Here is a 13,981-nt window from a genome sequence, read left to right on the forward strand (position 1 = left end):
CCCGATTCACTCCAGAATCCAATATAAACTTCTCCTGTTGACCTTCAAAGCTTTTCACGGTCGAGCTCCTGCCTATCTCTCCTCTCTCATCTCACACTATTCCCCCGCTCGTGCTCTCCGCTCCTCTGATGCCATGTTTATCGCCTGCCCAAGGGCCTCCACTTCCCTTACTCGGCTTCGTCCTTTTTCTTCTGCTGCCCCTTACGCCTGGAACGCTCTTCCAGAACACTTGAGAACTACCAACTCAATCACTGCTTTTAAAACTCAGCTAAAAACTTTTCTTTTCCCTATAGCTTTTAAATATTGAGTTTGTTCTGACTCTATACTGTTAGCTTCACCCTACCCGGTGCCTGTTTACACTTCCCTGTGCCTGTTTGCATTCTCTTTCCCTCCTTATTGTTTACTACAACTTTATTAGATTGTAAGCCTATGCGGCAGGGTCTTGCTATTTACTGTGTATAATCTGTACAGCACCATGTACATTGATGGTGCTATATAAATAAATAATAATAATAATAATAATGATAATAAATGCATAAAACTGATTAAAAGAACATTTAAAACAAATACAATATTAAAATAACAATCAGGACATCTTAAAATTCTTAGGTTTAAAATGCATCTGGGTAGGCCTGCCAGAAAGGCCTACCCAGCTGTCTTAAACTTGGAAAGTTTAAGCTGTCTTAAACTTGGAAAGAGTGTTAAGTTGACGACTCTCCTCCGGCAGGCCATTCCACAGTCTGGGGGCGGCAGAAGAAAAGGTCCTATGGGTAACAGGTTTAATGCTTCAAAATGCTGAAGTGAGAATTGAACACAATTGTGTATTTTATAAATTGTTTAAATATTAAAGAAGAACCATAGACATAATATATCTCTTCAAAAGAAAAAGAATCAGCAAGTAAGTCAAGAAAACATTTTAAATTATAATGTTATAATGGAAATACTATCTTTAGCATGTTAGATGACATTACCAATTCTTAAAGCCACTACTTCTAGGCAAAGACTATGTGGCTGGCTATCTATCTATCTATCTATCTATCTATCTATCTATCTATCTAATAAATGACTGATAAACAAGTTTAATTCCTCAATTAAAGGAAAAAATGGAACTGGATATGATTCAAAGAGCACTCTCTTCTTTTTAAATTAATGATATTTTAAGATTAGGGGAACAGAGCAAAGAGCTATCCTTGTGTAAGCCACGCTGTATTAAACGTTTCTTGGTGAAACAGCAGAAGTGATAATGTAGGTCTTAGGATGTTAATTCTGACCATTGTGATGCTAACTATGAATGAAGGAACAACTGGCGCCTACCATTCAGTCAATCCAGCCTTTGGCTTTACAAATGAGCAACATGAATTGAGGGGGGGGGGAGTTTTTCTGCATCATATTTGAAAGCCTGTCAGATTTTTTTCTTTTGCAGAGTTAATCCAAAACTAAAAGATTTTAAGCCGACATTCGCATTAAAGACAGAAGGCTTCTTTGTATATTTGGATGAAGAGAGAAAAAAATAAAACCCCACTGAGGTATTTCCTTCCTTTCTGTACAAGAAAGCTCTCTCCTTGCTCAGTTTAGAACCATTTTTGTCTCTAACTTTTCACATCTCTCTGCACATAGGCATGTCAGCTGGGAAATGGCAAACTGATCCATTTTAGACAATGGTGTGAACAGGAGAAGCCTGTTCTGGGGATGGATTCTGACTGCTTCTGTTTGTGATTTACAAATTTATCCTAATGTGTGAGATCTGTGGTTTATGCCAAGTCTCCTCTGCCCTACCCCCTTTTGGCCTTGTGAAACCAAATGGAATGCTGCAAAAGTGGCTCCCAGGGAAATGTAACCAGAACTGAAAAATACAAATTCCAATTAATCCGTGTTAATTGGTCACAGAAAGAAAAACAAAAGACTTCATTATATTTGTAGAACTTGTTCAATGTTAAAAGCTGTCAAGTCAAAACTGACCTTCTTAGTAAAGTTAGTCAGAAGCATATAGTTATTCAGAACTAAAACTTGGCAATACACTGAAAAGCATAATTAATAAATGACAATGACATCAAACTGAAGACAGTAAGAAATGTACTTCTTAATAATTTTGAAAAATTTAAAAAGTATTTAAAATATAATTTTAAGAATATGAGTGTAATTTAAAACAAAACCAAAATATAACAGTGGGAAAGGCAGTTTCAGCATTCACCTAAGCAATCATATATGTGTACTGTTCTTATTGTTGTAATACCGATATATGAAAGATTACCTTTTATTTATTGGTGTCTCATTTTTACTTCTCTATAGTAAATAATTTGTTTTGTTTAAGAATGGGGTATGACTGTTTATGTATATATCTATTTAATCTAAATGTGTAAATATTAGCATTTTTCTGATGTAAATTTATGTAAAAATAAGTGCATGGCAAGGCTGACCCTGCCCTGATCTTCATGCATTCAAAAATATAATATGCATGAAATCTATCACCCATACCTGAAAATGTGCAGGCTCCTGAATGTGTGATGTGAGGCCCTTCATGTTCAAGGATCTTGCATTGTTATCATGATCAAGTGTGCACATGTAAGGTCTGTGCAAACAGTCAGGGCCGGTGTTACCATTAGGCCAACTAGGCAGTGGCCTAGGGCGCAGACCTCAGAGGGGCGCAATAGCTCGGTAAACCCACAGTTGGCTCTTCTATTGCAATCGATGGGACTCCAGCTTTTGTTGAATCATGCCTAGAATCTCTAATTTTCCCATAGGCGCACACAGCCAATGGGTTGCTGGAGAGGGAGAGGCGTGGCCACAGGAGGGGAAGGCAACGCGAGTCAGACTCCCCGTGCGGAGTTCGGGTTTGTGTGCATGTGTGGTTGTATTTGCGGATGTCTGTCTCACTTTCTCTAACTCTCTTTATGCATGCTGGGGACACTTCGCCTGAAAGGTCAGTGTGGAGGGACTCTCCGCGTGCAGGATCAGACGCGGGAGCTGCGGCACGATGAAAGGCTGCTGGGCATTGGGGCTGCTCACTCTGCTGATGCTCAGCCACTGGACCAGGGGAGAGGAGGCGCATCCTTTGGTTTCGTGCCTCTCCCTCGAGATCGGGGATTGTGGATTTGAGGATCGGTGAACGTAGAATAGACTCCCTCCACGCAGCTGAGCTTAGGCAGAGAGTGGAGGAGTGGGAGGGGGAAAGGGGGTCTGGAAGAGAAACGTTTGCTTTGCAATCGACTTGGGCGGCTGCTGAGGATTTCAGTGGAGTTGCTATAAGTTGAAGTGGAAGCAGTTTGGCACCTTTCCTCAGAGGCAGGGCGGTTAGGGTTTCAGGTGGCTTGACTTCACCACACCCCTCCATTGAGAAGGATTTCACTTCTGGCTGGGAGTAAAGTTCTCAAGTAAATTTTCCTCCCGAACCACTATGCCAGTCACGGGATGCGCCTTTTTTTACGCTCCGCTCCACAGTTCCCATTAAGCGGCAGCAAGAAGGGCAGTGGGAAGCTGTTTTGTCATTGTCGTCCCCCAACCCCTCAAGGCGTTCCTTTAAAAATATCTTCCATTGATTTTGAAGTTGGCATTTTTGAGGGGGGGTGCAAGTAGCTCACCTTGCCTTGGGCGCAAAATAGTCTGGCGCCGGCCCTGCAAACAGTACCTTTGAATGTGTAAGGGTTACTGGCAGGGCAAGCAAGTACTATTCCAATAACTTCCACATGTTCATTTATACACAAAAGAATGTCAGAAAAGGTATATGAAATGCAAGACTAGGCGGGTGATCTTCAGAATGACAAAAAAATGGTGGGAAGCAGAAAGAATCCTGAAAAGCTGTTGGTGGGGGAGGACATGGACTACCACTGTTTTCTCAACCTTCCTTTGTGAAAAAATTGAGCATTTCTGGGTGGATAATTTTCCACTCTTGGTTCTGCTTCCTTTAGAGTTAGCCAGTCAGTTTCAATGTTGCTGATCCTTCTGTTGCTGAGTATCATGATAGACAAGATTTAGCACCCTATGTCCAGGTGAAATAAGAGAGAACGTCCATGTTGATTATTCATCCCTATTGGTCAGTATCAAGTCAAGGATAGCCGACCCTCTAGTTCCTTTCTCCACTTACTGTAGGAGAAAGTTATCAGCCACACATGTCAGAAATTTCTTGGAGGGGCCATGTTTGGCAGAATTTGTCTCTCAACAGGTATTGGGGTAATTGAAGTACGCCATTAATACTACATTGCACTTTCTTGAAATATTGGCAATTTGCTTATCAAAAGTTTCATCCTCATCTTCCCCTTGGTTGGGTGGTTGGTAGTAGACTCCAACTATCATGTTCCTTTTATTCCTTGCCCCATTTATTTTAATCCAGATGCTCTTGATAGTGCTATCAGGCTCATCGTCCTGTATTTCTGGGCAGGGATAAGTATTTTTAACACATAGTGTGCCTCTGCCTCCCTTTCTATTTCTTCTGTTCTTTTTGAACAAGTTATACCCTTCAATTGCTATATTCCAGTCATGGGAGTCATCCCACCAAGTTTCAGTTATACCTATCAGGTCATATGTGCCTTCATGTATTAAGAGTTTAAGTTCGTTCTGTTTGTTTCCCATACTCTGAGCATTAGTATATAGACATTGAAGACCATGTACTTTATAGTCTGGCTTCTTTCCTACATTATTGTGAAGACTATTTTGGGGCACTATTGGGAGCTTTTCTCTCTGTTATGGTGATTAAACCTTCATCCACGGTTGCCCCCAATTTACGTCTCCCTTCCCCGTAAGATTTGGTTTAAAGCCCTCCTGATGAAGTTCTTTATGCTGTGGCCAAACACATTTTTCCAAGCCCTTGTGAGGTGCAACGCGTCCCTTGCCAGCAGTGAGACTGCTCTTCCAGATAGTATCATAAAACCATGTCTCCTAAACCCAACCTAGATAAATAATCCAGAAGGGTATCATGGTCAATAGCATCAAAAGCTGGCGAGAATCAACAGGGTTGCACTGCCCTCATCCATTCCCTGAGATAAGTCATTCATGAGGGTGAACAAGGTTATTTCTATTTCAGAGCCTCGCTTGAAACTGGATTGGAATGAATCTATATAAATAAAATATATAATCAGACTCATCCAACATCTCAGATGCTATAAATTACTTTCAATGTTGCTTTAATATTTTAGCATGGATTTATTTCTGATTTCTGACCTTTTAAGGTATTATTGTTGCTCTTTTTTGATTTGTTGTGCACCATTTTGAAGACTTCGTAGAAAGGTGGTACATAAAATAAATTATACTGCATGATCACGAAACAGTAGCTAATTTTAAGAACAAAAAATAAAATACATTTTTACACACAGATTTGGAAATTAGTTAAAAGATTACCTCTCCAGACATATCAGGTGCCATAGGAATAAGAGGCCACAAAGAAGAGTAGATTCCAAAAAATACTATCCACAGTGCAATGCTGCCCCATATAGCTACATGGCTAAACTGGAAAAAAAGAAAGAATAAAAAATACAAATTCAGTTACCTAGGAAGAAAATAACTTTCCTAAAAGTTAAATTTTTTTATTATAAATATACTATGGCTTTGATCCAGGGGAGTTTAAAACGTAGTTTGGAATATGGTTGAGAGGTCTACTGTAAAAGAAAAAGGATAACAACAGGCACGCATGAGTAATTGCATTCTTCTAGAGTACGGGCTCATCTACACCAAGCAGGATATAACACTAGGAAAGTGGTATGAAAGCGGTATATGGTATGTATCTTGGGCCCCAACAGTTGTCAGTACACTTCAATACCACTATAAAGCAGTAATGTGGCTCCTGCATTTTATATTCCGCTTTCATACCACTTTCATAGTGGAATATTTGCTTGGTGTAAATAAGCCCTATGGCTCTTTAGATCCTGGCTACTGTTCCTAACTCCAGTTCTTTCTCACTGCTTCCCTACTGTGTCTGACAGTAGGGAAGCATTTTGTGGATGGACTAAGGGTGCAACGAGGCTCTGCTTGCAATCTGTTACTAGGCAGATTTTGGAAGCGAATTGTGGTGGCTGTACTAGAGCGGCAGCCTCCGTTTTGGTCACTTTTGCCAGGGGACTCTGTAGCCACTGAAAAATAACCAACTGTGAGCTTGGAAATAATCAACAGTGCCTGCCACATGACACAATAACCAACGGTCGTTCAAATAGTTAATTCTGCACAACATTGGTTTTTTGCATTGGTTATTTTGGACAAATAACTAACCATGGTGTGAAAAAGTCCTGCCAGATGACACAATAGTCAACAGTTTATTTAAGCACTGTTGACTATTTAACTCACCATTGGCTATTGTGCCGTCTGAACCCGGTCTGTGGCCTTAGCTAGACCTAAGTATTATCCCAAGCAAATGGAGGGGTCGTCCCTGCCTGCTCCCGGGATCCCCTGTGTGTCATTTGGATACACAGGGATGATCCCAGGACAATCCTGGGATATAGGTCTGGTCTAGCCATGGCCTTTATCTCTGAAGTTGTTCCCAGCAAAACTTGAACCAACCAACCAAATACTAATTAGAAGGGGCAGCACTCTGTTATATAAAATTGCAATGAATTTACATCTATTACAATATGAATTATTTTTGAAGGATTTCTTACCAAAGTCCAATATGAAGTTTCTAATCCAGCTTTTAAACACACAGTTATTACCACAAACTGAAAAAAAGAACCGAGAAATTATTTACTCTTCTTTAACAGAAATAACAGTGTTGAAATTTCAACTGAAATACAAAGTTTCTAAACTAAAGACCATATTTAACATTAAACATTGTAAATGTTTATTTGTTGTTTCAACCATCACGGTCATAAACATTTTAGGATGTTTTTAACAATGTATATTATGTTTTAATTCAGTTTTATGTATTTTATATTTACCGTTGTTCCCCGCCTCAATCAGAATAGAGAGGTGGGTAAGAAATAATAATAATAATAATAATAATAATAATAATAATAATAATAATAATAATAATAATAATTTTATCAACCTTGAGGAAGGCTCCTTGTGAGGAAGGCTAAATAAAATGTTTATGTGTACATATATGCACACATGTGTACCTCCTGCCCCACAAGAGTCACCGGATGTAGCCCTTAGGGCAAAAAGGTTGTTCTCCCCTGGTCTGGAAGAATGGCACAGCCAGGATGACGTATGCTCTGTATCACTGTGGCACACTGAGGTGGGATGAGCTACACAGGTTTCTTATGAGAAGCTGCTCTACACTATCAAATTTCCATCATTCTCTTTTGTTTAGGATACAGGCTAGTATAACACCAGCAATACTTACTGTATATACTGTGTTCCCCAAAAGCAAGTAGTCTGAAGTTTTGCCACTAGCAAATACAGTATCTGTAAAATAACAGCATCAGAAATATTAAAATTGGGATCATTTAAGAAAAGAATTTGTAGAATACAACATTTTTATTCTACAATTTGTAGAATACAGCATTTGTGAAATGCAACTTTGTACAACAGTTTGTAGAATGCAACATGATTTGTCTCCCACCAGATGACATAGGTGCCAGTGTTAAACTTCCTTCCCTGAGGAACCATGACCAGAGATGGAAGACTGCACCATGGAGGCTGGAAAGGAAGCACCAGCCACCCTCCCTGTTGCCCTTTAGTGCAGTATTATCTAATTCAGCTAATTGCTAGTGGTGCAATGCAGCTAGTGTTTCTTTTAAACATACGTTTTGGCAATATCTATCACACAGATAAATTTATCCTGGAATACTTTTTAATATTCACTGATGTACGCTCTCTTTTAAATTATGCACCAGCTGCAAGGAAATTAACAAATGTATAAATGGATTCCCTGCTCTCTTTTGACAGCTAAAAGAGTGATATTACAACTGACCTCCTATAATAAAATGGATTGAGAACCTTACAACACTTTCAATATTTGAATGGGTGGCATATAGACACCACATTTAGATGAATACTTATTTAAATATTTGATCCGCTTTCGCTGAAGCCTATGTATAATTGTTAGAAAGTTGTATCATTTCATATATACTCATTGCTATGGGTTTTTACAAATCCATGTATGTATATTTTTTTAAAAAGTACTGCAGGGGGAAAAAAAAACCCAGAAAGGAGCATTTTGCGGGCACCTGTGGGTGCCATGTTGGGGACCCTGGGCTTGAGTTGGTCTATTCACTTTTTAAAAAGAAACTGAAGACTATTCCTGCTTTTATCAGTACCAATTCTCCCAGCAGAGAAGACAAAGCTGCAAGCTGGCTGTGGCTTCTGCTTAGGGTAAGGGTAGTGCTGGGAGTTCTCCACAGAACAGGAGATTTATGGTAGAAAAAATCCTATTCCCCCCATCCTTGACGTAACAAAAAATGGATCGTGGGGGATTTAATTGGGAAAATGACACTGGGCAAAGCATTAAAAATTCCCACTTCTAGAACCACTGCTGTGAGCAAACTAGAAACCCTGCCTCACAGCTCTATTTAAGTAAAACAAAATAAAAATGAGTGGGAGATCCAATAATGGATATTATGCTTGAAGTGCAGTTTTTACCATTCTGATAAGTATTTCAGTAATAACTCTAATAACAGCAATAATCTAGAGTTTTCTGTCTGATTAACTGGCAGTGGATTTATTTAATTTTAAAATATAAAACTGCAGTTGGCAAGCACCATCTTCAGAAGAATTCCATCTTTTCTCTCATATAGGAGGGAATACATTTTTTAAAAAAGATTATACCTGTGGCAACACTTGTGCACATCACTAAAAGAAACAAAGCCTTTGGCTTTAGAACTATTGTTTTTACTAGCAAATTTAGGGATCAATCCTATGCACCCTTAGAAGGCAGCTGAGAAGTTATAGGATACTTCAGACCTCTCTTTCTGCAGGCGCCATAATAAGATTGATGTTCTCACATTAGATGCAGATGGAGAGGCAAGTACATAAGAAGAGGGAAATTTATGGGAGAGAAATTTAACAAGGACGATAGAAAGGAAGGAAAAATGCTACTTCTAACCTTCTGTCCTACCTGCTCCATCCCCTTTTTTCCCCTGTGGCTAAAGAATTCTCAATCTCTCATAAATTCCTCTAAGGGCTTCTATAAATGAGCTATTTATAGCACAGTTATGACTGTCCAATCATGGAAGTTTCCGTGTGGGTTACATAATGTCTATATGGTTTAAAAAATGCAGTGGCTGCACGATGCTGCTGCGTGGATTATACGACTGACGATGAAATCTGAAAAGCACCCCTTGGAAACCTCTCAATTCAAACACACTCCTGACACTTTCCCTCTAGCCCCCATCTTCATACCTCTAAAAAAGAAGAGATACAGGAAGCCTCAAGGCTGTCCTGATCTCTTGGCTCCTATCTGCCATGGTCACGTGTTACTTTTTCCTTAAACACTCTGCTTGTGTTTAGGCACCAGGCTGAGTAACATAGACTTAGAGGAGCATTGTGTCTTTATTTACCATCTAAAGCAGTGGTTCCCAAACTCTTTCAGGTAACTGCCCCCTTGATTCCACAAACTAATGCCCAGTGCCCCCTACCCTACACTATACAAATCATTATTCAGAATAGCGGTTTTCAACGACCCACTAAGGAAGATAATAACAATAAAATTCAAAACAGTAACAATTAATTGAATATTTATTCAAAATCCAAGTAGATTTTTTTAGTTTATTCAATTAAACATAATTGATGAACTTGATTCAGTGATATCATCTTTTCAAAGTCTGATAGTCATTTAGCAAGAATATTAGATATCACATTTAGTAACTAGGGTAGAGTACCTCACTATTCTGTAAATTCTTAATGTGATGGATGGGCTTGATGAAGTGATACCAGTTTCCCAATGTCTGGTTTAAAGTCACTTAACATGAGTCTTAAATCACCACATTTAGTAATCTGGAATCGATTTCTTTGCTTGGAGAGAAGTAGGCAGACCACATTAAAACCACATTCCACCAAATATGATGTTGAAAATGCAACCAGGAGCTTCTGAACCACTCTCCATAGCGCAAGATAGCGATCAGAAATTTCCTTCTGTAACCAAAACTCCTAGTACAATTTCTTAACCTTTGGCTTCAGCTCAATGACATTTTGTAGCTCAATTGGCCCCTTTAAATGGGAAGCACCCGCTGCAGGCTTGCTGAGAGAGGGAGGGAAAAGAGAGCGAATGCCTCTGTTTTGCAGCCGGCGTTGCAGGGCACATCAAGCAGGGTATGTCTCTTCATTAGCGTTTTGGTGCTTTTGAAACATTTCAATTCACCATTAAAAGGACTCTTCTTAAATGGTATTAATACATGTATGGATTCTTCCCCCATATGGCTTGGGACCAAACTACCTTCTCCCATAAAAATGTCCCTGGGTTTTAAGACCTTCTGGAGAGGCACTTCTTGGAAAAGACCATCTCGAGTGCCCCCCTGCCGCCCCTTTGCCTCTTAGCGCCCCCTGCAGCCCCCTTGCCTCTTAACGCCCCCCTATGCAATCCCACCACCCCCAAGGGGGAGGTACTGCCCACTTTGGGAAACACTGATCTAAAGACCTCTGACTAGACATTTCTGAAGGGTCAGAGCATACTCTGGACTTCTTATTTCTCCCTGAGGTGCTTATCAAAGAACAGAATGCAACATTTTGTACCGGTTTATGGCACTGTTTATGTAAGTCATGGGAGGGAGGAGGGAAAAGTATGACTTCATCCGAGCAACTTTGATGAGTATAAAAGTATGCTGATGTGGATGATGGATAGAGAGTTTTCGCCATCAGTTTGTACGAGGTGAGCCTTTCTCCTACACGCATAGTTAAATAAAGAGTCTCTGTGTCTGGACCGGTTGTTGAAGTCATTCTTTCCCCATCGGGTTAGGGGAATTTCCCTAACACGACATAGTGGCCACCTCGCAACCACTGCAGGGCTTTCCCACAAAGCTGTGTATTGGAAAAGTCGGAGATTTACCACGACTCTTCCTGCCGGAACAAGATCACTACAGCTCTCCTGCCATCTGACCTTGCTCTGGTGTCACACCAGGGGCATGCCCGGATGGAAGGCGACCTCCGATTGGTTTCCAGAAGCCGGGCGAGGGGTGGGCCCGGTGAGCTGAATGGACGCCAGAAAGCTCCTGCTGCCTCCTCCATTAGGATTACACGTAGCCATCCCGCAGCAGTGATACCACGGAGTTTGGCATCAGTGTCACCAATGCGGTGCTGTGAATGCAAGGTCAGGATGTCTCCCGTAGTTCTCCCCCTTATTCCGTTTTTAAAAAATCAAGAGATAAGTTGGAATAAACACCTAATGGCTTGAAATCGGCAGTGTGTAAAGCTGAAATTGAGCTATAAACTTGCTGAGAAAGGACTTTCCCTGCTATTGGAGGGAGAAGAGGGTAAAATGCCTCCCTGCAACAAAGGACAGAAGATCTGGCTTACTCCCAAGTAAAGGAGACCCTTCATTATGCTAGATTAGAGTTGTGCTTGTGATTCTTTTTATTTTTTATTTTTTCTGTTAGTTTATGCTAGTAGTTACCCATGTGTCTTCTCAGAAGTAAGTCCCATTGCGTTCAATGGGGCTTACTCCCAAGTGTATCGAAGATTACAGACCTGTAGCACATGACTCCACCCCCCACCCTCCTTTGTACACATGCCAGGGAAGGTGGCTAGTGCTTTCTTGAAACATGTCTGCTGTTTAAAGGAGTCCCGGGAAACAGCAGGATCTTCCCCCTTGTCGCCGCTCTCCTCACATGTAATGCAACCCATGTCAATCATGCCAAAGAACCAGGAAGCACAACAGCGCTGGGTAAACAACTCAATTTCCCTTAATGTAGAGATGCTCTGAGGTAACAGAAAGAAGTGCTGGGAGGAGAGAAGGCCAAGGATCACACAGGCATATTCCAGTAGTTATAAACCATAATTTATTATTACATCTGAATACATCCTATTGGTTGTATTCAATTCTCTTTCTTTGATGAAAAACTCCTATTGGAAGATCTCCCTTCTGTTCATATAATGGAAAATTTGAATCCAACTCAATGATTTTTATTCTACCAGAAAAATAAAAAAAGTTTTTCGACTAAGCACTAGCTTGACTGAAAGCTTAAGGGTGCAATCCTGTGCGATGCGCCCTGGTTACTCATCAACCTGTCAGCCTCTGAAATCAGAGGAGTATCCAATGCAGAGTGGGAGGCACTTCATGCCTCCTGCTCTGCATTTTAGCTAGATGGGCAATTTTACCTGTGTAGCAGAAGCTTCGGAGAGTGGGAGGGAAGGAGGCTGGGGATACCTTCTAGCCCCACGTCCCCACATTTGTGAGCTTGAAACAGCAGCCCGTGAAGTTCTCTCCATGCTAGCTGCAAGAAGGTGGGGGGTCTCAAGAAAAAGGATGTGTAAGAATTCTCAAGAAAAAGAGTTTTTACACATCCTTCCATACTGCTTGAATGACATATGATCCAAAAAGATATGTAACTTGAAATGTAGTAAGACTGTTACATTATTAACTGTTACAATGATCACACAATTACAGAGCTATTATACCCCAAACCACATTACATCAGTTATTGAAATCAAGATTTTGCTCCTCAAATTGAAAAAAATAAAATATACTGCTGATTAGAAGACAACCATTTACTTATTGGAATTCAAGGCTTTGGGTGATAGATTTCGGTTTAGTGTAATACTGGGTACTCTCATTTTAAATACAAACAGTATTTTCAAATTCTGTATTTCATTTACTTACTTACCATATTGGATGGCTTTTAGTGGAAACCAAAACAGAATTACTGAGTGGAAGAGGCCATTTAAACAATGAACCCAGAAAACCTAAGGGAAAACAAACATTCATGAGAACCATTTGTGATAAAACTAACTCTGTGAACTCTGACCTTCTTTTTTAATCTTTTTGTTAGATTCAGAAAATGTGTTTTTCAAAAGGCCACCTCTAAGAAGTAACATAACTGAAGCATTTTCTGCCTCACAGCTCTTCATGGGTCATTTATTTATTTTTATGTTTCTCAAATGATGTTCATTATCTTTCACCTTTAATTTCTTTAACAAAAAAATGTTAAAATGCCTATTATAGTAAAAGCCAAAGCTAAAATGAAAAAAATCTTTACTATGCATGAAACTAATGTTAAGAAGCACTACACTATCATGAATCATTATTGCTTTTTTTATTTTCCTGATCAATATTGAAGAGGTATAGATTATAACTTGACAATTTAAAATGTAAACTCCCAAAGAATTAGTTGTCGATATATGCATCAGTTTTTCACCACACGAATCTACAATGGTCTCTTTCTACTATATACATGATGAAACTGCTAAAAAAATGACAAATGGTAAGTGTATATTAAGCACTTTTACACTATATGCAAACTAAGCAAGAAAAGAGCTTTAAGCACTTCTGTCCTATAGAAAGTAACCATGTTTTATAATTAGTTCTACTTTTACAAAACAGAATAAAGGTGCTAAACTAAAGTACATTAATAATTTTAAGTTGTTCAAACCAAAAAAATTAACTTGCCTGCCTCAAAAAATGTTCCACCATGTCTTTAACTTCTTTATTACTTTATCTAACTATGTAAGGTTGTATGATCCAATTTATGCCACAATACTTTGCACATTTGAACTTGTGTTACTCATTAACCTTTGTCTCTCCTTCTTTCTGTGTCACTGCCACAAGTTTTATTTGACAGAAAGCACAGGTGGGTGCAAGAAAATTAGACCTGTGTTTTCATTTTCCTGACCAATACTCATTGTCACATGCTAATCCTTTAACCTCTGTCATGGCCCCATGAACTCTGACCCTTTTTACCATAACAAATCTACACATCATCATTCAGTGAACAATGATTCCAGATCTTCTACTCATCAAACCAGAATCAACTATTCTGTTCACAGGTAGTTTGTAGCCATATATTTACAAAACTTACTTATATTAAAAACAGCAAAAGATACAAGCCAGATGAGCTCTTCTAAAACCAATAAATAATCAAAATATTTAGAATGGATTTGTTAACACAATTAATAAGCTTCAAATATTGTG

At 39.4% G+C, this 13,981-nt stretch overlaps 1 protein-coding gene across 3 annotated transcripts in view; it reads right to left on the reverse strand.

Annotated features, from left to right (window-relative positions):
- Nucleotides 1-13,981, reverse strand: part of ATP8A1 (ATPase phospholipid transporting 8A1) — a 234,655-nt gene that overhangs the window by 134,025 nt on the left and 86,649 nt on the right. For all 3 annotated transcript variants that reach the window (XM_063136399.1, XM_063136398.1, XM_063136400.1), the window contains 4 exons: nucleotides 12,678-12,756; nucleotides 7,265-7,326; nucleotides 6,582-6,638; nucleotides 5,332-5,439 (listed from right to left, as the gene is read on the reverse strand). In XM_063136399.1, coding sequence (XP_062992469.1) covers nucleotides 5,332-5,439; nucleotides 6,582-6,638; nucleotides 7,265-7,326; nucleotides 12,678-12,756 — 306 coding nt within the window. The remainder of the gene's footprint in view (nucleotides 1-5,331; nucleotides 5,440-6,581; nucleotides 6,639-7,264; nucleotides 7,327-12,677; nucleotides 12,757-13,981) is intronic.

The sequence above is a fragment of the Elgaria multicarinata genome, chromosome 10 (assembly GCF_023053635.1).
Source record: "Elgaria multicarinata webbii isolate HBS135686 ecotype San Diego chromosome 10, rElgMul1.1.pri, whole genome shotgun sequence".
In the NCBI taxonomy this organism is placed as follows: domain Eukaryota; kingdom Metazoa; phylum Chordata; class Lepidosauria; order Squamata; family Anguidae; genus Elgaria; species Elgaria multicarinata.